Here is a 22,583-nt window from a genome sequence, read left to right as displayed (position 1 = left end):
TTCTGTATGTCATGCATGTATGGTACATTTGACAATAAAGCTAACTTTGACTTTGAAAATCATGCTGAAACAAGATCTTTTAACCTCTACAAGGGAAGGACATTCTTCCAGGCAGCAGTGAATCTCTTAATCAATGTGAAAGAATGACACACATATTGTTTATGGTTCTTTTTAATGCCAGAAGATGACACTCACAATGTCTAAAGGGCAGTTCATAAAAAAACAAAACAAAAAACAAAGCACCAAACTTAAAGCACATCATCATAATGCCAGAGCACTTGTGCTCTAAGCTACAAATACCAGATGTATTTTCCAAAACCCATACAGAACCTTTGTTTCCAAGATCGGTGCGGCCTCATATTTTTGCCATTTGTCTCGATTATAGAGTAATATGATATGAACTTGTTAGAATATGTAATCATGTAATTGATTTGTGGGTGGAATCTGAAAAGTAATCTTTAACAAAAACTGAGCAGCTCCACTTCAAAGATGAGGGTGGAATTAGGAGGGATGAGGTCCGAGTATCCTTGTTGTCCATATCCGTAGTCTGGTGAGCAGGTCAGAATGGCCACCTGGCCAATGCTCATCTGTGGAGAAAGTGAACAACATCAGGTTATTCTGTTTTAATACATCAGGAATGGCAACTGGAACAGACTTTTCAGCTGTACTATTGATGTCCAACATGTGAAAATGATGGGGGCTCCAAGGGGGGTACATACAGGTAGTCCTCAACCTACGAACACAAATGGTCCCGAGAGGCTGAATTGTTCATAAGTTCGCACAGTACTACTACCATGGTAGTAGTACCATAATGTAACTTTTAAGTCTGTACCTCTGCTGAATGAATTTTTTCCTTGTGTTGAAGCTAAGCAAAGCCTTAATCCACTGAGGTTTTCCACCACACTTATGTGAATCATGCACTTTCTGGTAAACAAAAATCCAACATGCCACTTTATGCTTGATTACTCTGTTTAATCTCCATTAAGTTTCTCATTTAACTCAACCAATAGCTAACTTCAAATAGCAAAACATTCAGCATTCAATGGTTATTGCTTCCGTAGAAACCTATCCTGGCCAACATTGGTTCCTTACATCATTTAGCTCTTAAAGGGGGACAACCCCATCAATGATTAAAAAAATGAACTAATAGGCAAGTTGTTACAGAGTTTTGTTACAGGCAGTCCTGTGGATATAAGAAAGCTGAAATGCTGCAGATGATGTGCCAAAAAGTAAGCCTAAAAGGCGAAATTCAGTCCAACATCAGAGCAAACTTCACTTCTTGTATTTGCTCAATTATTTTGACAAGACATGTGAAATCTTAATCTATGGGATGTCGATATTACAGTGCTTGGCATAAGTTGTAGCAGAAAGGGGAACTACAGCAGTCGGATACAGCGGTGCCTGATTGTTCATATCTATCAATGTTCATGAATTAAATGTTCTTATCTTCAGGATTACCTGTATGTGTGTGTATATATTGAAGGACAGCCAGTCTGGAAAAATTGCAAAAATTTTAAATGTGTCCCTAAGTGGAGTCGCAAAAATCATCAAGCGCTACAAGGAAATCGGCACACATGAGGACTGACCCAGGAAAGGAAGACCAAGAGTCACCTCTGCTGCTGAGGAGAAGTTCATCTGAGTCACCAGCCTCAGAAATCTCAAGTTAACAGCAGCTCAGATCTGAGACCTGATGAATGCCACACAAAGTTCTAGCAGCAGACCCGTCTCTAGAACATCTGTCAAAAGGAGACTGCGCAAATCAGGCATTCATGGTCAAGTAGCTGCAAGGAAACCACTGCTAAGGAGAGGCAACAAGCTGAAGATATTTGTTTGGGCCAAGAAACACAAGGAACAGACGTTTGGTCAGAGGAAATCTGTGCTTTCATCTGATGAATCCAAATTATCTTTGGTTCCAACCACCGTGTAGTTGTGAGATGCAGAAAAGGTGAACAGATGGATTCCGCATGCCTGGTTCTCACTGTGAAGCATACAGAAAGTGGTGTGATGGTGCTTTGCTGGTGACACTGTTGGGGATTTATTCAAAATTGAAGGTACACTGAACCAGCATGGCTACCACAACATCCTGCAGCAACATGCCATCCCATCCGGATTACACTTAGTTGGATGATCATTTATTTCCCAAACGAACATTGACACCAAACACATCTCCAGGCTGTGTGAGGGCTATTTGATCAAGAAGAAGAGTGATGAAGTGCTGTGGGAGAGGAGATGACCTGGCCTCCACTGTCACCGGGCCTGAACGTAATCATGATGGTTTGAGGTGAACTGGACTGCAGAATGAAGGACCAAGTGCCTAACACCTCTGGGAATTTCTTCGAGACTGTTGAAAAACCATTTCAGGTGATTTCCTCTTGAAGCTCATCGACAGAATTCCAAGAGTGTGCGAAGCAGTAATTAGAGCAAAGGGTGGCTACCTTGAAGAAACTAGTATAAAACATGTTTCCAGTTATTTCACCTTCTTTTGTCAAGTACATAACTCCACATGTGTTCATTCATAGCTTTGATGCCTTGTGTGAAATTTAGAATGTATATAATCATGAAAATAAAAACGCATTGAATGAGAAGGTGTATCCAAAATTTTGGTCCGTACTGTATGTGTGTGTGTAAATGTAATACACACACACACACACACACACACACACACACACACACACACACACACACACACACACACACACACACACACACACACACACACAAAAACCACTGTAGATTAAGGACATCAAAAATATGAAACAGCATTCCTTTACACATGCCTAGAAGTTAACATAAACAAAGACTACAAACAAAGACTCAAGCGATTCAGTAAGACCATCTCTTTGTTTTTAAACAGGACATCAATACTTCATTTTATTTACTGAACAATTCAGCTAAATGGGATAACTTGATTTAAAAGGTAAAAAAGGTGCATTACGATACCAATTAACCACAAATATATTCACAAGATCTTCAGCGATTTTAAAATATACAGTACATCAACATACCTGAGCTACACCCTCATCCCAACCACGAATTACTTGTCGTTGTCCAATTTTGAACTGGAAGGGCTTCCCACGGTCCCTGGAGGAGTCAAATATCTTTCCATTTGTCAGCCTGCCTGTCCAACAACAGAAACCAGAATTTGTTAGAAGTCTTTATCAACTTAATTTCACCACTAAACACAAAGTATTACTGCCACAGAACGGCTAGCATTCCTCAGTTTACCAGACACTTAAAATAACGACAATCCGCGATCGTATAGATCTATAGATAACATTTCTTATTACTGGCATTTCAGTTTTTAAAGAGGGAGATATATTGCATCTGCACATTAAAGGTTCACCGAATCAGATTCAGGAAATTTCATTCACTTTGCTAAAACAAGGAAATCATTCTGTAGTTCCGATAAACAGCAGGATCTCCAACCCTCTCATTTATCCCTCAATAAATAAGTTGAAGTCATCAGTACAGTAATGGATGAATAGATAAATTTTCCCTCTTTAAATTTAAACATAAATTAACAAACTTCGACTGGCCAAATATTTTTTTTTTTTAAAAGCCTTACCAACGTAGTGCACCGTAACAGTAGATCCTTTTGTCGGAAAACTTTTTCCTGAAAGGGAAAAATTGGAAAATGAACAAATAAAAAGGTCCTGTCCAACAACAGGCTTGATCTTCCTGCCGCAGCCCGTAGAACGCAGATGCCGGAAGTTGAACCCGGGCCAGAATACATGCAAAGCATGCGTTCTACCGCGGTGGTACACCCCCGGGGAGAAACGAACACATATATCTGTTCTCTATATACAAAGTAAAGAATCAATTCAATATCAATGAATTTGTAAAGCGGTTTTTCGGACAAAGCGAATAGCAGACATTTCAAAGCGCCTTTTCAGACAGACAAACCCAACAGAACCCTCCAGAGCAAGCATTAGCGACGGCGGCGAGAATAACTTCATTGAGGAAGAAACGCCGGGCAGGACCCAGACTCTGGAGGGCGGCCATTCCGCTTTAAAAGGTTGGGTGGAAAAGAAAACAAGTGTAGAGAGGGACGGAGTGGCAGATAGGCCAGATATTCGCTATCTGGAGTTTTATCTGCGCAGGAGGCGATGTGATGCCGGAACATGATAAATATCAAAAGTCTTACCATCTCCTGGACGTTTAGTTTCAACGGTTACTCCCATTGTTTCTTTTCCTTTTTCTTTTTCGTCTTCTTCTTCCTCCTTTCCTCCTTCTTGCTCTTCTTCTTCTTCTTCTTCTTCTTCTTCGTCTTCTTCTTCTTCTTCTTGGCGGTTATTAACCAACATCCGGTGCTCATTAGCGCCACCATCTGATCTGGAGTGTAGCTCCTCCTTACAGTCCGTGCTCCTTCGTCCAGATTTAACGAAAACCTTGATTGTATGTTTATAACTGTACTCATAAGTTTACATACAACAACTTGTAATTTCTTGGCAATTTTCCAGAGACTATAAATGATAACATAAAACATTTTCTTTCATTCCAGTTAGTTGTTAGGTGAAACCATTTAGGCAAACCGAAGTTTGCCTAAACAATTCGTTCCGGAAGGCTGTTCGAAATACTGATTTGTTTGAATTCCAAATACAATTTTTCCCCATTACAAATAAAGTAAATGGTCTTAATCCGTTCCAAGACGCTAGAAAACTACCTTTTTTCAACATAATATATTATATCAAATTGTATAGTAATGAAACATATCAAAGAAATGTAAAAGAAAGAAGCAAACACGAGAAAGAAAGATTTTATTTTTTTTTTATTTTTGCAAAAACAATGAAAAAAAACATCAACATAATCAGGTTAGCCTAAAGTACGAGTTACCGTCGTCTTTTGGACAAAAGTTGACGGCAATGGAACGCAAATTAAGTGAAAAATTATTGAATACAGTAAACTAAAATAAAAAGCACATTACCGTTACTTTTTCTCTCGACTTTTCTCGCCTTTTCTCTCGCTAGGGGGCGAGAAAAAGGCGTTTGTTTCGCGTTCGACCTCCAAATTTTTTGGTCGAATTCCCATTTGTCTAATTCGTTCGAAAACCAAGGTTTGCTTGTATTTTCACAAGTGTGTTTACTTTTGATATCAGTATGACTACAGAAACTACCCAAATGACCCTGATCAACCATGTTAACCTCTGTCAGCCGCTTATTGCTGGTGCGTGTCGTAGTATCCTTTGGACACTCAGGCAGAGTAGACATGACAGTGACAGCAGTGTCTAGAAATGATGTTAACATCGTTACATCCTGCGAAGCGGTGATGTATTGTAATTGTGTTTGTTTGTTTGTCTTTCCCTTTGTCCGTCTGTCCACCAAATATCTTCACAACCCTTGCAGATAGAAAGATGAAAGAAAAAGCACATTACTGTGCACACAGCACATTAATTTGTTTTCATTTTTTTAAAATTTAATTTTATATAGTGATTCTGATCCCTCCAGAGGAATTAGTGACACACTCTAGTTAGTTGGATATCATGCTTATATTTGTGTGCACAGGCCCTGAACACACAAACAAACACAGGGGGCATGTACGCATGCAGGGGAGGTAGAGTGGCGGGTAGCTCCTTTGTGGTGCGCCCATATGAGCAAACTTGTAAGGGGGACGACGCCTTGCTCAAGGTGCCTCGGCAGGGCTCCAGAGTTGAGCTGACGTCTCCCACTGTCAGCTCACACTCTGGGTGTTTTTTGGGTGGGAGCGGGAATTGAACCACCTATCTCAGAACATTGGACGACCCACTTTACCACACGCTCTACCACTGAGCCACAGAGAAGTAAATTTCCCTGACGGAGTCTCCTTAAGGGATCAATAAAGTTCTACTCCACCCCCTCTCTCTACTCGGGGAGGTAAGGGGATGAAAATGAGATGACCTTGAAAAACTAAGTCAAGGTCAATTTTTTACTTTTATACCTTTTTAGGTACACATCTCTGAAACCTGATGAGATATAATCACAAAACAAAAAGCAATATTTTCAGGAAGCCAGAGGTATTAATGTGTAGGTCAGGGTAAAAATTTGAATTCAGGGGTGTTTTAGGGATGTTGCATTCCCTGACTGCCTTTTTAAAGACTTTGTATCTTATGAGTGAATGATGAATTGTTTTTATTGTCATTAGTATTTTGGAATTCAAAACAACTTTACAAATGTTACATAAGCTGAGTTTCCATTTTGCTATTATTTCTGAACGCACGCTGTGCCATTAATAAAACAAACAGCGCACTTTATGTAAGCAGCGAAAGTAATAAGATGTCCCTCAGCAGTTTCATTTGTAAAAATTTCTAGGATTTTCTAGAAAGTGTTTTCTACCAATCACCATCATGTTTGTATTTCTATAAACCATTAGACTTACTGTGTGACCAATCTGTGTGGACAAATAGAATACATATTGTTTAAGCTCTGTATCATTTTATAAGCCAGCATCACACATTAAATGTATGTCTCTGTCAACCATAATCCTCAGAACAGCAAAAACTTCCAAGAATTTCTTAAAACAACAACACCTTAGATCTTAGGAGACAATGAGACTCTGTATTTGATCCAACAGATGAACTGGTTTAACTGGTTTTAAAATATGTGTGTGCGTGTGTGTGTGTGTGTGTGTGTGTGTGTGTGTGTGTGCGTGTGTGTTAAGTTGATTGTATAAAAATAAAGAATACTTAATGAAGTCCAAATATTGCTTCCCCATATCACATTTGTTTCTTCAATATTTCATTTTCTTTCATTTTCTTTTAGTTTGAATGGAATCAAGTATGCAAAAGTGAGAGGCATTACTTATGATTGGTTACAATTATTATTGTCTAAATTGATGTTACTGATCTGAGCTATGCCTCAGATGAAGCCATGGTGCCATCAAAGACGCGTGCCGACGTATTATAGTTGTTGTGGAAGGAAAATACAGTTTCATCCTCATGTTTTGTACCCTGGAAGAAAGGAAAAAAAGTTTTTTTTTAAAAATCTGAACTCTGTGAAGGCTGAACAACATGCTACTTGCCTTTTTTAAAAAAAAATATTTTTTACTTTACTCACATCTGTCTTGTAGTCAAAGAGGTCAAACATAGCGTTCTGGTCATTTCCATCATTTTTCAACAGTGCTTGGTGATTCCCAGGGCAACTTCTAAGACAAACATACAAAATAATTAGCATCTACAAGATTCTTATATACATTATATAATTTTTTAAAAATCTATTTAAACAACTATTTACACTGTGAAACCCATCTTGTTCATCATGAAGAGGAAGATTGAAATAATGACTCCAGCCAGCAGAGTCAGACCAACAATAAGGCCTACAGACAAACTTTCTGCAGATACAGAGAGACATGATGAGAACACAAAGTATAATATCTGCTATTTTGTAAAATATAATGAACTCTACACAACACTTCCTTCCTGCACTAAGGATTAAAATCCCTTCATTCTGAACTTTTCCACAAGGGGCTGGTTACGTTTTCAGAAAACGCAACTAAAGGAGTAGACTGATGTTAGTTTGTGTTAGAAGGAGAAGACTAATGTTTTGACTCATGAAAATGCAAAACCCAACAGTAGAACAGATAAAGAAGGAAACTGAGTGATATGATTCACTGGAGAGAGACAGCGCTTCTCGAAAACGGTTGCAATTGGCTTGCACAAAGGTCACATGCTGAATAGTCATTCAGTCCCATCACCTGAACTTAATATCTTGAATCTATCACATTGAAAGACTGATTATTATTTCATATTACTAGAGGCAAGACATGGTCTGTCAGAGAAGGTGATTTCATCAATTGCTATCTCGCTTGTCTCTCCTCCCACTGTTGCCTCCAAAATCACTTGATGGACTTTCTGCAAGGTCACATGGATCTGCACCAACTGCCCCTCTTCTCCTTGATTTCCTGATTTTTGCCACACCTACAGGAAAGACAAGAGGCTGATTCACTCGTCACAATGAGGATGTGAGTAGGTTTTTGCAACACTGCACTGAAACTATGCAGCCTGCACTCAACATACAATGTATTAATTTGGCAATACGCATTTCCCAACTATGATGTTCCAAATAGGTTAACAAAGAGTTAACTTATTCGGAACATCAGAAATATTTCTCAATCACCCTCAAATGCAGTTAAAGGAAGTAATGTTTTCAGATTGTGAATGGAAAGATACAGGCTTATTTAACTGCAGTGATCTCCTTTATACAAATTATCCAGAAAAATATTGTCATGCCTGATACTGTATACCTGTATTTTATTTAACGGATCAGTGGTTTGTAGAATCACACTCAAGGAACCCACTGAAGATCCGAACATGTGCTGCCAAAATGTGAAACAGTATCCATTTTCACCAGCAGGTGGCAGCAGTGGAGACTTCAGTTGGGCCTTGAATCCTCTCATACTTGGCAACAAGCTCTTGACATAAAGATATTTCCCTGTGAAGAGAATATGCCTATGAAACACGTTTTTTGTTTGTTTTTCCATGTTTCTCTTGTCAGCAATCATCACTGATTCATTTGGTTAGTCTTGAGTTTTCTCTGCTTTTGAGAACCACTGACACAAAAACGTAGCTTTATTATCACAGGCTGGATAATGTTATCAATTCAAGTGACTGCTTGAATGAATTTAATCATCATTTTATGTCTTAATGACTCTCTGTAGTGTCAGAGTGGTAGCATGTTCGTTCCACTTCACCTCTACTGAAAGGTATTTTACTTGAGTAACTAATAAAATAATAATAATACCAATATCATTGCAACTTCTAGGGACACATTTTCATGGTCATTATGAGGATCAGACTATCATGTGCTTTTGCTTTTAGGTACAATGACCTGCCTTTCAGAATGTTTATGCTATCTGAGGGACGTATAGTTTGTGTAATGTTTTAGGATTCTAATAAAGATAGCATAAAATGAAAGTGACCTTTGCTGGTAGTGTGATCTCCTGCAGGCCCTGTGTTGGAGGTTTCAGTGGGACCAGAACTGCTCAGCCAGTTTAACTCATTTTCAGCTCCCCGCACCCAAACACAAAGACCATCTTCAAAAGAGCAGTTACATGCAGACGGAGCTATGGAGGCAAAGAAAATTTCACAATTAGTTAGATGTTCTTCTACAAGTTATACAAAGTAGCCCAAAGCAAACAATTAGAATATTACATTTGAAATGTATCCACATGTATGGAAACACATTTACCTGGTGGTTGGTAGGATTCTTCACAGTTCAGAAAAGAAATGTCATCTAGAGCAACATGACTTCCAGCAAGAGAGCTGAACTGTACCTAAGTATAAAAATGAATAATTCATGTTTTTAGTGACCTCAACATTAACATCAATACATTAAACATAAATTAAATGTACTTCAAACATTCTCTATATGGACCATATTTTATACAATGTAATATAGTTTCTATTCACACATCCTGTTCAGGCGGATGTACATCCTTCCTTGATGACACTGGTTTTACGCAACTTGTTTTATGCTCAGAAACTAGCAGACCTACCTCTTTGTCATGCCTTCAGACTTTGCCAGTAATATATTCCAAGTATTGCACATTTCAATATGCATCATGTTGCCACTTTATTAGACAAGACTGGTAAAAGCTAAACACTATAATGCAGCAATGGCGTGTTATACAGTGTTACAAACTGTGGTGTTTTGGCTGTAGCTGTTAAAATGATAACATACTTCAATGTCCACAGGAGGTGGGGTACGGTGGGGTTAACAGTTCTTTTGATAAAATGTTTCATATGTTGTATTACATGATATATTCTATTTACCAGTGTTTGTTTGAAAAGGTGTTGTGCATAGCCTTGAATGTATAATTAAATATTCTCCTTTCTTGGTAAATATAAATCTGAATGATATATTAAAGGAAAGTATTCATTAGGATTGAAATTAGGATTGAAATCTAAAGTTTATCTGTAGATACTTGAGCACACACCCAGTAAGTCTGCTGGTGTAAGCCTACAGGCAGTTGCTCTGGGATCCAATGGGAGACAGTGCTATGATTGCGTGACCACAGAATTGCTTCACTCTCCTCAGCTTGTTGCATAAGCACTCTGACTGACCCAGCACTCTCTGAACTGATGTGGAAGTGAAACCTGTGTTGAGGAAAGAAGGAAGGAAGAAGGGGAGAGTGTTGGATTGGGAAGAGAGTTGCAAGGTAGAGAGACGGAGGCGAAACATTGAGCAATGGATATTTTTAATCCTGCATTAAAACAACTGACATACACACAGAATGAGAGGAAGAACGCTCCCAAAGTTTTTACTCTTACTGAATTTGGCAGTAGGGAGATGAAGGGGGTAGCGGAGGACTCTGAAGTACAGCTGAGCTTTGTGCGGACCTCTGACTCAATCTCACACTTATGTAGTAGCCTGAGAAAAAGGGAAGATGTTCTTTATCAGCAACACATAAGATACTGATCGAAGTGCAAAGGAAGACTGTAGCTGGCATGATTTCAGAGCCTTGTCATTTAACATTCACTAATTTCCATCACTGATTCCTTAAAATCAATCAATTTAATCAAGCACGAGTCTATGAATTCACCTTTTCCAGTAGTGTGATCAATGGGAGGCTCAGTGCTGTTACTTGCTTTCTGTCTCTGCCACTTGCTCTGTCCATCACTGGTGTCAGTCCAGCGGCACTGGTTCCTGTCAAACGTACATGGACCTGAAAGTTAAAAGGTCAAAAGTGTGATTAGGCATGTTTATGACACTATGTCGGTTATACCCAAAGATGGATATTGTCTATGTGATCCCCCATAAGGGAAATTATTAATCTACCCTAGTACAGTATTAGTGATTCAGTTGTTTATCACATGCAATGCATATGTGTACAGGCCTGTGACACACACAAATGCACAAACACACAAGAGAGTTGTAAGAATGCAGGTGAGAGGTAGAATGGCGGGCAGCTCCATAATGGTGCGCCCCCATATGAGCAATTTAGAAAGAGGGCTGTGCCTTGCTCAAGGGCACCCGGCAGCATTCAAGAGGTAAACTGGCACCTCTCCACTCCTAGTTCACACTGCAAAAATTTTTTGGCCAACATGGGCCTTGAACTGACCACCCTCTGGTCCCCAGTCAAAGACTTAGTGGACTGCGCTACTGCCGCCGTGTAAACCCAGTTTGTAGGCTGACTTGATCACAAGTGAACCTACAAAATGTATGTGGAGAGGGAAGATCAGATGTAAACTGCTAGTCCATTTGTGAATGGATCATAAAGGATCTGAACAGTCTTGTCGATAACAACAGTAAATACAACACAAAACTAACCACATCCATCCTCATCCTCGCCCTGAGGGCAGTCTGGGTGATAATCACACTGTGAAGTTGCCAGAATACACACTTTTCCGATTGAGCGCCAACAGAAAAACTCATCATCCTGCAAAACCAGAAGAACAAGAAAAATCTTTTTAGTCTCTTTTATGTGATATTTTCTGTTTATATGTACTGCATCAAATTTTTTACCTGACAGGGGTCAGTTGGTGCAGTTGAGGTTAAAGGTGTAGTTTGGGATGTGGGTGCATTAGAGGAAGTAGATGGGGCAGAGGTGGATGATGTTTGAGGCAGTTGGTTGTTTTCCTGGTCAAGCACACATTCTCTGGAGAAAGAGATGTCATCCAGTGCAACAAGGCCCCTGGAACCATCTCTTCGCTCGTATCTGAAGACAATCTGAGGACAAGATCAACGTCCTGACATTGCTCTCACCTTTACCCATTATAAATATGAAAGAAAAGACAAAAAAAGGGCTCCGATACTTATTTGTCCACGTATTCAGCTTTATACAGAAAGCTAAAACTTTCCATAATCATAAATGCCACTGATTGATCATTTTTCCAGTGGAGACACTTTAGTAAGCAAATGATTGTCAACATATTCAGTAGGCATGGTGTTTCTGTAGCCTAGTGAACAAATTTTCTAGAGTCATCTAAGCTCAACATGGGATACGGTCTAGCGATTTTAGTGAAAAATTTGTTTTAATGAAAAATGCATTTTAAATATAAAATGTGTAATTCATCACATTTTTTTCTACACATTTAATGAAAATGCAGCATGTGGCACAGCAACAAGGCAGCTCCTGGTTTGAGTCCCGCTCGACGCGGAGTTTGCATGTTCTCCCATGTCTGCTTGAGTTCTCCAACTTCCTCCAACCTTCCTCCTCAAAAAACATTCACTTCAGGTTAATTGGCCATTCTCAAATTGCGTTTAGGTGTGAGTGTGTGCATGTGTATCTGTTTACGTGTGGCTTTGTGGTGCAGTGGCGTCGTGTCTGGAGTGTACCCTGCCTCATGCAGGGATAGGCTCCAGTAATTTGCAACGCGCAATAGCGGAAAAAGCGGATATTTAAAAGGAATAAATGAATTATCAATCATTAAAAATGATTCACAAATTGTCTGTGATATAAGTCAATGTGTTTGAATTGAACAATCTAGTAATTATTAAATTAAATAACTGAAAACAGAAAAAAACCTAACTGATGAGAGCTGTGAAAATGAACCAATACAGAAAAATAATTCTTTAAAGCAAAAAAAAAAGTTGAACACTCCACACATCTCAGGAAAACTTAAGGGCTAGAGTAAGATTCTATGTGGATTGTCACCTTTCCCATTTCATTACTGACCTTTATGTTGTTTGAGGAGGAGAACATGACCTGTGCTCTCTGCCAGCTGTAGCTGGTTGAGTTTTCTTTGAGCCACAATACACTGTCTTCATGTCCAGACCGTAGCTTCCTGGACCTGACAGTCAGAGGAGCTGCATCATCATCCAGGCTGAAGAAGTAGAATTGTACCTGATGTGTACAGTAGAGTACAGTACAGTAAGAGTACAGAAGACAAGGTGATGATGTCCTTTGAGAACAAGACTAGTCACTTATTTTATCAAAGTAAACTAAATCTGAATACATGCATATCCATACAGCTGTGTTCAGTGCTTAAGAGCAAATTTTAGCATGCTAAGATATGACAATAAGATGGTGAAGCTGGAAAACATTATTAATAATCGTTAGAATTTCGCTCAAAGTACAACATCATGACTGTCTTGTTACTACAGTACCATGTAGAGTATTATACTTAGTCATAAGAAGTCTTTGAAACCTCACGCTGTGAGATATTTGCATCTAAGTGTACCCACAGTGCAGTTAGAGCTCGGGAGCAAGGTGTTTGAAAGAATCTCTGATATCTGACCCTTCTCAGTCAGAATCCCAGGAATGACAAAATGACCTGCACAAGGAAATCAAAATATACATTATGAGACATCAATCATCCGCTGGATATTCAGAAACTGCATGGATGAGCTAAATATCAGGTTGCTCCGAGAGCATTATACCTGCAGCAGAGTTAAGGGTGTGGTCTCTCGGAGGCCCATATTTTGGCCAGGCTTCCAGTCCTCTGACGGGGGTCCACTCAACTTCTGGTGTGTCCACATCACTTCCCTCCCATGAACACAGGCCCTGTTCAAAGCTGCAACGCTGAAGACTTTGTGACGCTACAATTGAATGATTAGAATGAAAGATAACGGGACAAAAAGAAGTGGAAAAGTTATTTCCTAAGAAAATAAATCAGGAAATGAGCCAAACATGACATCAATTTACCCTCATATTGTAGATGGCAAGCAAAAGCCACAAATAGTTCAATTTGGGAAGAAATTATTTGGCATTTTTGATGTTATTATTATGAAAAATAGTCTCTAACAAATTTTACATTGATGAGATGCAATACATTTCAATTCTCCTACTATTCTATTTTCAATAATGAAAATCAGGTAAGACAGTAAAAACATTTTTATGATTAAAGCTTAGAAAATACATACATAAATTTGTCCTGCTTATTCTTTAACAATGAAATATTTTTATGATTAACTCTTCAGGGAAATAATGACACAACGTTCAACACTAGGGGAAGTACACCGAGACACTGGGGAGCATTTTGAAAATATTTAATAGTCAGACATTTGTGAGATCTCACCACAGATGTTTTCATCAGACCAGTCACCACAGTCATCGCTGAAATCACACACTTGGCTGTGTTCCACACACACACTGTTGTTACACAGGAACATATTCTCTGGACAAAAGGGCTGAGGTTCTGAGGAGATATGTAACTACTTCAGAAAAGGGGTGACCCGATGGTAAACAGTGTACAGATAGAACAGGAGGTTTACCTGGCAGGGTGCAGTTAGTGAAATATATATCATCGATAGCAATATGTCCAGGCTTGGTGAAGGTCCTAGAGGCTTCAAATAAGATGGTAAAGTCCTGTGGCATTCGAGAAACCATTACTACACCGTGATGCCATGAGGGACCATGGCTACCAGAGAGCCACCATAATACAGTGGTCCTGGAACCCTCCTTTAGGACCACATTCAGCTCTCCTGCATCTGTAACAATTATTAAATGCACAAACCTATTCTTTGCAAAAAGAAATATGATGCATTGGCTGCTTAAGTACATATTAAAATATATATCCTACCGTCTCCATACATGTTGTAGTAAAAGTGAAGTGTGCAGGTGGCACTGGCTTGTTTCATGGTGGCACTCTGCACAGTAGCAGGGCTCATAAGATCTCCTTGGAGAGGATTCACTGCCATGTACCAACCTAGACGAATCAGAGAACCATCGGGATATCACAATATTATTCTCTTTTCGTTCTATAAGTTGTGAGAAATATTAAACTATCGCTGTAGAAAGATATAAACATGTTAGAGCAAGTGTGACTGGTAGAGAATGTCCCTCCTGCTCATGCAGGTAATTGAGACCTAATACGTCCTTTGGTCTTTGTGTTGTTGGTTTTATTCTCTTTTAATAAAGCTTGTAGTCTTGAGGGAAGATCTTTGTTTCTGACCATTATTGGACCGTCACTTGTGTCAACTTTAAATATCTGGGGCCTGTTGGTGAGCTTAGATGAGTCTCACAATTTATCTATTTAATGTTCTCAGACTTTATTCTGAGTCCTCAGTTTGGCAGTGGCTACACAAGGTTTCTATTTGGCTGCAAATATAACAGCAAAATCAGATAAACTAAAAACTGATTTTTTTGTAGTTTTTTGTCTGCATGTATATTTTCATAGTTTAAAAGGTAAAAAGGTGTCGACTGTTTGAGATCAATGCTTGTTTTAGTCTTGCAGAAAAATCTTTTATATATTTTATTGCTTGCATGTGACCATCCCCGATCCTGTCTGGGAACTAAGTTGTCACTCTTTATTAGAGTTTCCTATTGTGAGCCAGAGAGGGAAGTGCTGCACTTCTGAGTTAAGGGGTAAACTAGAAGGAGACAGGGAGAGAAAACACAAACAGGGTAGTGGATAGACAGGCAGTTCTGTTAGAGTGGAAGAGACTTGAGCTGTTTTATTATTTCTAACAACATACACCTTAATACCTAATGTTGTAAAACACCAGATTAGTGGAGTTCCTGACAGTATAGAATAGGCCACCAAAGCAAAACGGTGCAGAAGGAAGATGGACGGTACGAGATTGTGATGTCTGAAGAGAGACTCATCACGTTCTGATGGGACCCATTGGTTCTCAAAAGGAATTTCATGTTTAGCATAAGCATTAAAATCCATGGATCATAAGTTTCAACAAAATAAAGATGGGGATATAGACAGTGTCACCAACACTGCCTGCAGGCAGCATTGGTGCTATACACGATGTAAAAGGGGAACAACAGAAAAAAAATCTCACTTCCATATTTGTTTTTTTTTTGTTTTTTTAGCCTTGAAAAAGACTTCTTTTATAATACTCAAAACATTGTGTGAGCACAAATTTCACTTATATATGGTTGGTGATGGTTGGAATGTGGTTTAGACAGGTGGTGAGCATTCTTGTTAATTTTGCAGAAAAACCTTGTGAAACAAGTTACCTATTGACATTAGACAGTCATGTTCATTTGATTTATTTAAAGCAAAGACACATTAGTTCATTGTGTATGAGTCTTGATTGGTCTGTCCTGTTGTATGTAAATGTATCATTGTGTTTTATTTATTGTATGCTGCTTTTCTCTTTTCTTTGTGTGTGCCTAATTTCAGGAAGAGAGTGGCATCACTGTTCAGTGAAAGCTAGCAATGTGCTCCATGTTTGCCAGTGGTCTCAACACTAGAGGAAGGTTGTACGTGTACCGTCAGTCTGGTCTGCCATAGTTTCTGTACAAATGTGTTCAAAGGAAGAGGAGTTATGTCTTAGTACATGACCTCACCCAGTTCAGTGCCCAGTGTGTTATCCGTAGAGGGTCCATTGTCATCAGAAGCATTCCTTCCTCTCATCCACTGACCCTGGCCGATACTGATGTCCTTCCAGCCACATGTGTCATTCTCGAATGTACATCCTTCAAACCGCAAACTTGTCTCATTTGCTACAGGAATAAACCAGATTATTTTATTGTATTGCTACTTTCATCAAATACATTGAAAAAATAAACTCTAGAGAAAGTTATTGATCGGTACCTTGACAAACACCTGGTGTGAGACTGATGTCATCAACAGCAATAAATCCTCTGTTGTTGGTCTCTGCTTTGATCACAAGCTATACATGAGGGCATTTAGGGAGTCAGAACATCGCTGATAAAATATCAGTTCCATCTGTGGTTATTATTTTGAACACTGAGCCTGAATTGGTTTACCCGGAATGGGTTGGCCTTCTGTACTGACTGAGAAAATCCAGTCCAGCTGTGCCCGCTGCTGTTGGTATTAAATATCAGATCTTCGTCTGATAGCGCAGAAAGCAAGTATACCCTCAAAGTGCTTGAGTTGCTGAAAGACAACAGACAAATGCTATGTGTGATTTGTGAAAACAGCCTCAGTCACATTATTTGTTCAAATTAAAGTTTTGATTTTATTGTCCCTTTAATCTTTCATAATAAAATCCAAGACATTTTTAGTTCAATAGTCCTTTTCTAGATTAATTTGAAGTATGTTTACATGTTTTACATCGCATTATGCTATGGCATAATTCTTGGAGGACTAAAACGTTTTTTTATTCCACATGTGTGGAACAAAATAATGCTTAACAGAAGTGATCTGTGAAAGGAACTCTTCTACAAAATATTGTCATAGTCTTGCATAGAGTGGCAGGTGATGAATGTCTGAATGACATTTGTGCACACAGCTTGAGGAAGTCAGTTAGGAAACTAAACAGGATAAAGAGAATAAAGTGCATCCCCTGCACTGTCACATCCTGTATGGTGTGAAATGGGTGGTGGTTTGTGGTTTTCGTAGTTGCTGACCTGCTGTCCATATGGTACCATAAGGTGAGACAAGAGGTAATGTTCCTCAAGTGGATCCATTCTGACAGTAAAATAGCATGACTACTATGATTTTGGTTTGGTGATGAACTCAGTAAGAACCAACCTGGAAGCCAAAATAAAAATAGAAACATTATTTGTCTTCAGTGTAAACTGTGGTTTTGAATGCCGCTCAGTACTGCCAACGTTGGCTTCAAGTTTCTACCAAAGAAACAGACCTCCGTAAACTTTTTACGGGGGCGGTGTTGTCAGCATTAGGCCATAAGACACGGATAAAAAGAGAAGTTAATATGTATGAGGCTTTCTCTCAAAGACCAGTTACAGTGATTCATATAGGTCATATGTCTGAAACTTTGACAGTTGTTCATTAGCCAGTCAACTTTTTATAGTTATTATTATTTGTGTAATAATAATGTTTTCTTAGCCTTGTTATTTTGTTTGTATACTGTGGGCATTTATAGCTGCAAAACCCAGTCAGCTGAAGGCTGTGGAACAAGATTTAAAAACAGCACCAACATATGAAGTTGTTAGAGTGAATGGCTTCATAACTGCTGATATGTACGTACATTTAGAGCACATGCAGCATTATTTAGTGTCATATATCTAATCATTTAAGATAAAAGATAAGCTGCATCTTTACTGATTCCAAAGTCACGGAAAGATGTAGCAACATGAAGTACAGAGGATAAAAGTACAATAAGATAAAACATGGTAGACAACAGCTTATAAATTAGCAGTTTATGTAGATTGTTTTATTTTATCTACAATGCTGTGATTATTAGTTAAAATAACCATAATATTCAAAAGTAAATATTAAAATATTTACTATTTATAACTCTGAAATATATTTTGTGATAATAAGTAAGGACTTCTTTGTTGGCTTGTTTGGTTTGAATTATATTGTTACAGACGCTCAGCTGCTGACACATTCCACTAAAATCTCTGCATGTTAAACTAAGATTTTTACTCCATTTACATGTCCACGCTCGTCTTGTTTTAAAAATGATTGTCTAAGGTCATACCCTCGGCAGTCTGAGTGGTGTGGTCTATAGGTGGACCCTGGAAGCCTCCTCTGGCCAGAACCCAGTCATGTCCATGTTCTTTATGCTTGTTTACCCATGTGCACTGCCCTGACTCAAAGTCACAGCTAGCTGGAGGACTGCAGGCTCCGTCCCTCATAGAAATATCATCTAATCTCACTGAAGAGTAAGTCCCTGGAAATATGACTGCCTTAAAGACCACCTGGTGAAAGACATGTTTAGTGTTTAGGGGGAAGCAGAATGAATAAGTAAAACCTCAATCTGCAGTTTGGTGTCTCACTGTGAATGAAACAGTTTGAGTGCGAGGAATGTGCTTTTCATTTTGTGAATCATTGCTTACGCGAAATTTTGCTGGTGATGACACAGTGACCTCTGCTACTTCCCAGTCCGAAGAGGGTGCTCCAGATGATTTCCACAGTGCATCAGCCAGTTCCCCGCTCCGCAACACATGCACAGAAAGTTCAGACAACCCAGTTGGTATCAGGTACCTTAAAACAACAACAACAACAAAAGGAAAAACCCAACAAAAAACAAAAGTAGTTAAACCTTAAAATTTTCATTAGACAACAGTGTATGGGTGTTGTGGTAATGTCAGACTCACCAGAAGCGCACACATAATTCTTCATCTGAGTTTAACTGTGGTGTGAGCAGCTGAGCTTCAGTCTGTTTAGAGTCTGGTATCATCACAGTCATGTAGAAGCCTACAAAAAAGAGAAACACATGCTTCAACATGTCTGTTAATATTTGTTACTGATGTTTCTTTTTCTTTTAGTCTAAAGCAGTACATTTATAATTAACTGAAAACCACAAGCTCAATTATAACAACAGTCTAACAAATCTGGCTGGTTCCATCAGTTTTCTACTCACCATTTTCAGTTCCATAGGTGTGATCTACCTGATTCTTTGTTCCTTTTTCACGAACCCAGTGACCCTCAAGACCGACATTGTTTTCAAAGTCACACAAGTTAGAATCAAAACCACAAAAGTCTGAAACGTTGTAAAAGAAAAAGAGAAAGCTGTAATAATCTCCTGTGAATTTTGACTTCCTGTGAAAATCAGGAAATGTTGGATCATTTTTTACTCACTTTGATTACTGCAAGGTCCCTCCTTCACCGTAATGTCATCGATGGCAATGAAGCCTTTACTACTGGTGTTTCTATGGCCAGCAAGGATCAACTGTGCATACAGTGTTTATTTGAATGATGTTTGAATTCAATTTAAAGCATTTAAAAGTGTTCTACTTTATGTATATATTTATGTTTCTTTAGATTTAAAATTTCAGTTGTTTGATGGATCTAATTTCTCATAATAGAAAAAAACAAAACTTTAAAACACCTACTGGACAAAAGATCTCAGCATAGACACATTCAAGACATGGTTGATATTTTAAATATTTTTTTTGTAGCAGTCCTGTTTGGACTAAGTACAAACATAAATTATGTTACGAGCAACTGAACTTAATTTACCCAAATTGTATCGTTCATGCTGATGGTTACTTGGGCATTTATCCACTTTGGATTCTGAGTCCCTTGGCGAGTCCACACTAACTCTTCAGAGAATTTCTAGAGCAAAGCAAGGATGTATAGTTCAACAGTAACTCTACTGCAGAATATGTGAAGCACAGCGAAAGAGCTAACATACTGTGGCAACCACCAAATCCAGGTTGGATACTGAAGGCCCAAGCATATGATACCAGAATCCAACACAGATCTGTGATGAGAGATTGACAGGAACAGGAAAAGAAATGATGGCTCTCTCCCCATCCTTTTGCCCAGATCCATTCAGCAATAAGAAGAATCCTCCAAGGAAAATCAGAGAGGTCACCAGGTTAAGAGTCAAACCACTGAAAAGACAGCATCGCTCACTCTGCAAACAACATCGTTGATATAGGCCAAATTGTTATTAGGGTTTGATCCACAAGAAAGCAATAGGAAGCTGATGACAGAGAACATGCACCCACTCACTCACTCACCCACCCACCCCCTATCATCCATCCATCTGTCTGTCTGTCCGTCCGTCCGTCCGTCCGTCCTTCCGCCTGTCTGTCAGATCATCTGTCCGTCCATCCATCCATCCATATGTCCATTTTCTTGAACACAAGACAATTCTTCAATCGCTTATCCACCTTGTGTGTCAAGGGTAATGCTGGAGCCTTTTTTAGCTGGTTATGGGTAAGAGGCGGAGTACACTCCGGATGCGTTGCCAGTCGCCGGAGGCTAACTGAGAACAACCTTTTAAAAATAATTTTCTAAAGGTAATTGAATGTTTTATTTCAATGTCATTTTATTCTGGTTTAATTTTCAGAAAATTGATAAGGCTCTTGATTAAAAAGAAACGACGAATATTTAAATGACTTGTTTTACAACAGTCAAAAAATTAACAAAATATTTAATTTACAATTACCTTATTTTGAGGAGCTGAGATCAGCAAACATAGATGAATGAAGTTCCTTTTGATTATGCATCTTTGCCACCAGTAACATTCTCGTTAACCTGAACCAGTGCACTGCATTGACTGGTACAGGACAACGGTCACACAGACAGGTTGTGTTCATTCGTAGCACCTTCACTTCATTTTTAAGCCATATTTATTTCTAGCAGTGCTTGTTTGTCAATACCTTGGTTATTTCCAATAGTATGGTCATACTGAGGTCCGTTCCATGGTTCGTCCACTTGAAATCCAGTACTGAGAGTCCAGTTCAGGTCATCATTGTCATCCTGGACCCAACTGCATAATCCTGTTTTACAAGATACATAAACTGAAATATTAAAACACCAAATTTATAGCACATTAAAAAACAGATGGTATATATTGGATGCAGGTCAATCTAGAGATTAAATTCACCATAACAGATATGGTAAGAACTTCTGCATTCTGACTTCGGATGCTGTAGCTTAAAACAGTTTACAGATTCTATTCTACTTTTGCTGTGATGCATGAAAAAAAGTTTAGTTTGTATGATTTTAACAAACCCTAATGATTAAAGAAAACAGAATGAAAGAACTATCTATCAAACTTAATAACATTTTTACTCATCTAAATTATTCACTACTGCTGCTGAAAGTGAGGTTTATAAAATGATCTTACAGGACAGCAAGAACCAATGTTTTATAGGAAACAAAACAAGTCATTAAAAGTTACTGAACCCCACAGTCACCATGCTCAAAGGTGCAGTCCATTAATGTGGGGGCAATGGTGGTGGCTGTGGCAGTGGTAGGGCCTGAGGTAGTGGGTGGAATGATTTCATTGCAAGGCTTGTTCCTGATGATGTGGATGTCATCCACGGAGATACTTTCTTCCAAAATACCAGAATACATGGCTTGTAAAATAATCTGAAGAAGGATGATAGATGATTTAGAAACAGGCATGGGTTTATTCAGGAGCAGTATTTTTGAAATGTTACCTGATGAGGCCCTGATGCATTGTAGTCTATCCTGTTCTTGAGCCATGTGTTCTTCCTCCATCCTTTGGTGTTCCAAATATTATGCAATCCAGCAGTTTCATTAATTAACACTGCCAGTGTAAGGCCTGATGAACCTGGAAGTATCAAAGCCCATCTTCAGACGAATAAAGTTCTTGTTCATTGATAAGTGTTGAAAATGTTTTTCCTTGTCAGTGATTCAGTCACACTTAACGGTGAGGATTATTTTGTTTCCTCTATTTTTTTTTCTTTTTCTTTGTACTTAATATCGATGGTGTACAAAATTTAAATTGTACATTTCAAAGAAAATGCTGTAAATGTAAATGAATAATGAATGAATGATTAAATAAATATATAAACTTTATGACTCATAAAGAAAGAAACAGACAAACAAATATCCAATTGTAAAGCATGTTTATCAACGTGTCTTCGACGTGGAGCTGTTATACGTCAGAAACTAGCCGGTTTTAACTCCGTACATTCTGTTTGTAGATGTAGACAAGGGTCACACACACTAACATCAAAGCAGTTTTCGTCGCAGGGAGGCACCCCCCGGATAGAAAAAGTTTTGTTTACAGCGTCCACACGACAATGCATACCCGTCATTTTCAAAAACCTTCATTTTGGCCAGCGTTTTTGTCCTGGATATCTGCGTTGTCGTGTGGACGAAAGGTGTAACTGCAACAAAAAGCCTCGCTGTCTGATGCCTTACGCTATACTGTTGACGTGATTTCTTCTGGCAGATGTGCCATTATTGGTTGTGAGCTGAGATTGGTTGGGGCCTTGATTGACAGGTAGTGGGTGGAGTTAAAAAGCGTGGCAGCGTGAGGTTTTCAAGTGAGCTTATACACACACACACACACACACACACACATATATATATATATATATATATATATATATATATATATATATATATATAT

General features: G+C 38.7%; 1 protein-coding gene across 1 annotated transcript; it reads right to left on the bottom strand.

Moving 5' to 3' along the window:
* Positions 1-155: 155 nt before the first annotated feature.
* On the bottom strand, positions 156-4,271 carry LOC137612123 (peptidyl-prolyl cis-trans isomerase FKBP1A-like). The gene is made up of 4 exons (XM_068340484.1): positions 4,145-4,271; positions 3,566-3,613; positions 3,006-3,118; positions 156-587 (listed from the first exon to the last, which is right to left on the bottom strand). The coding sequence occupies exons 1-4, from the start codon at positions 4,179-4,181 to the stop codon at positions 459-461; spliced, it is 327 nt and encodes a 108-aa protein (XP_068196585.1). The 5' UTR covers positions 4,182-4,271; the 3' UTR covers positions 156-458.
* Between the last annotated feature and the right edge of the window lie 18,312 nt (positions 4,272-22,583).

The sequence above is a fragment of the Antennarius striatus genome, chromosome 18 (genome assembly GCF_040054535.1).
Source record: "Antennarius striatus isolate MH-2024 chromosome 18, ASM4005453v1, whole genome shotgun sequence".
Lineage (NCBI taxonomy): Eukaryota > Metazoa > Chordata > Actinopteri > Lophiiformes > Antennariidae > Antennarius > Antennarius striatus.
Note: the sequence above shows the minus strand (reverse complement) of the source record. Positions and strands in the feature narration are given on the sequence as shown.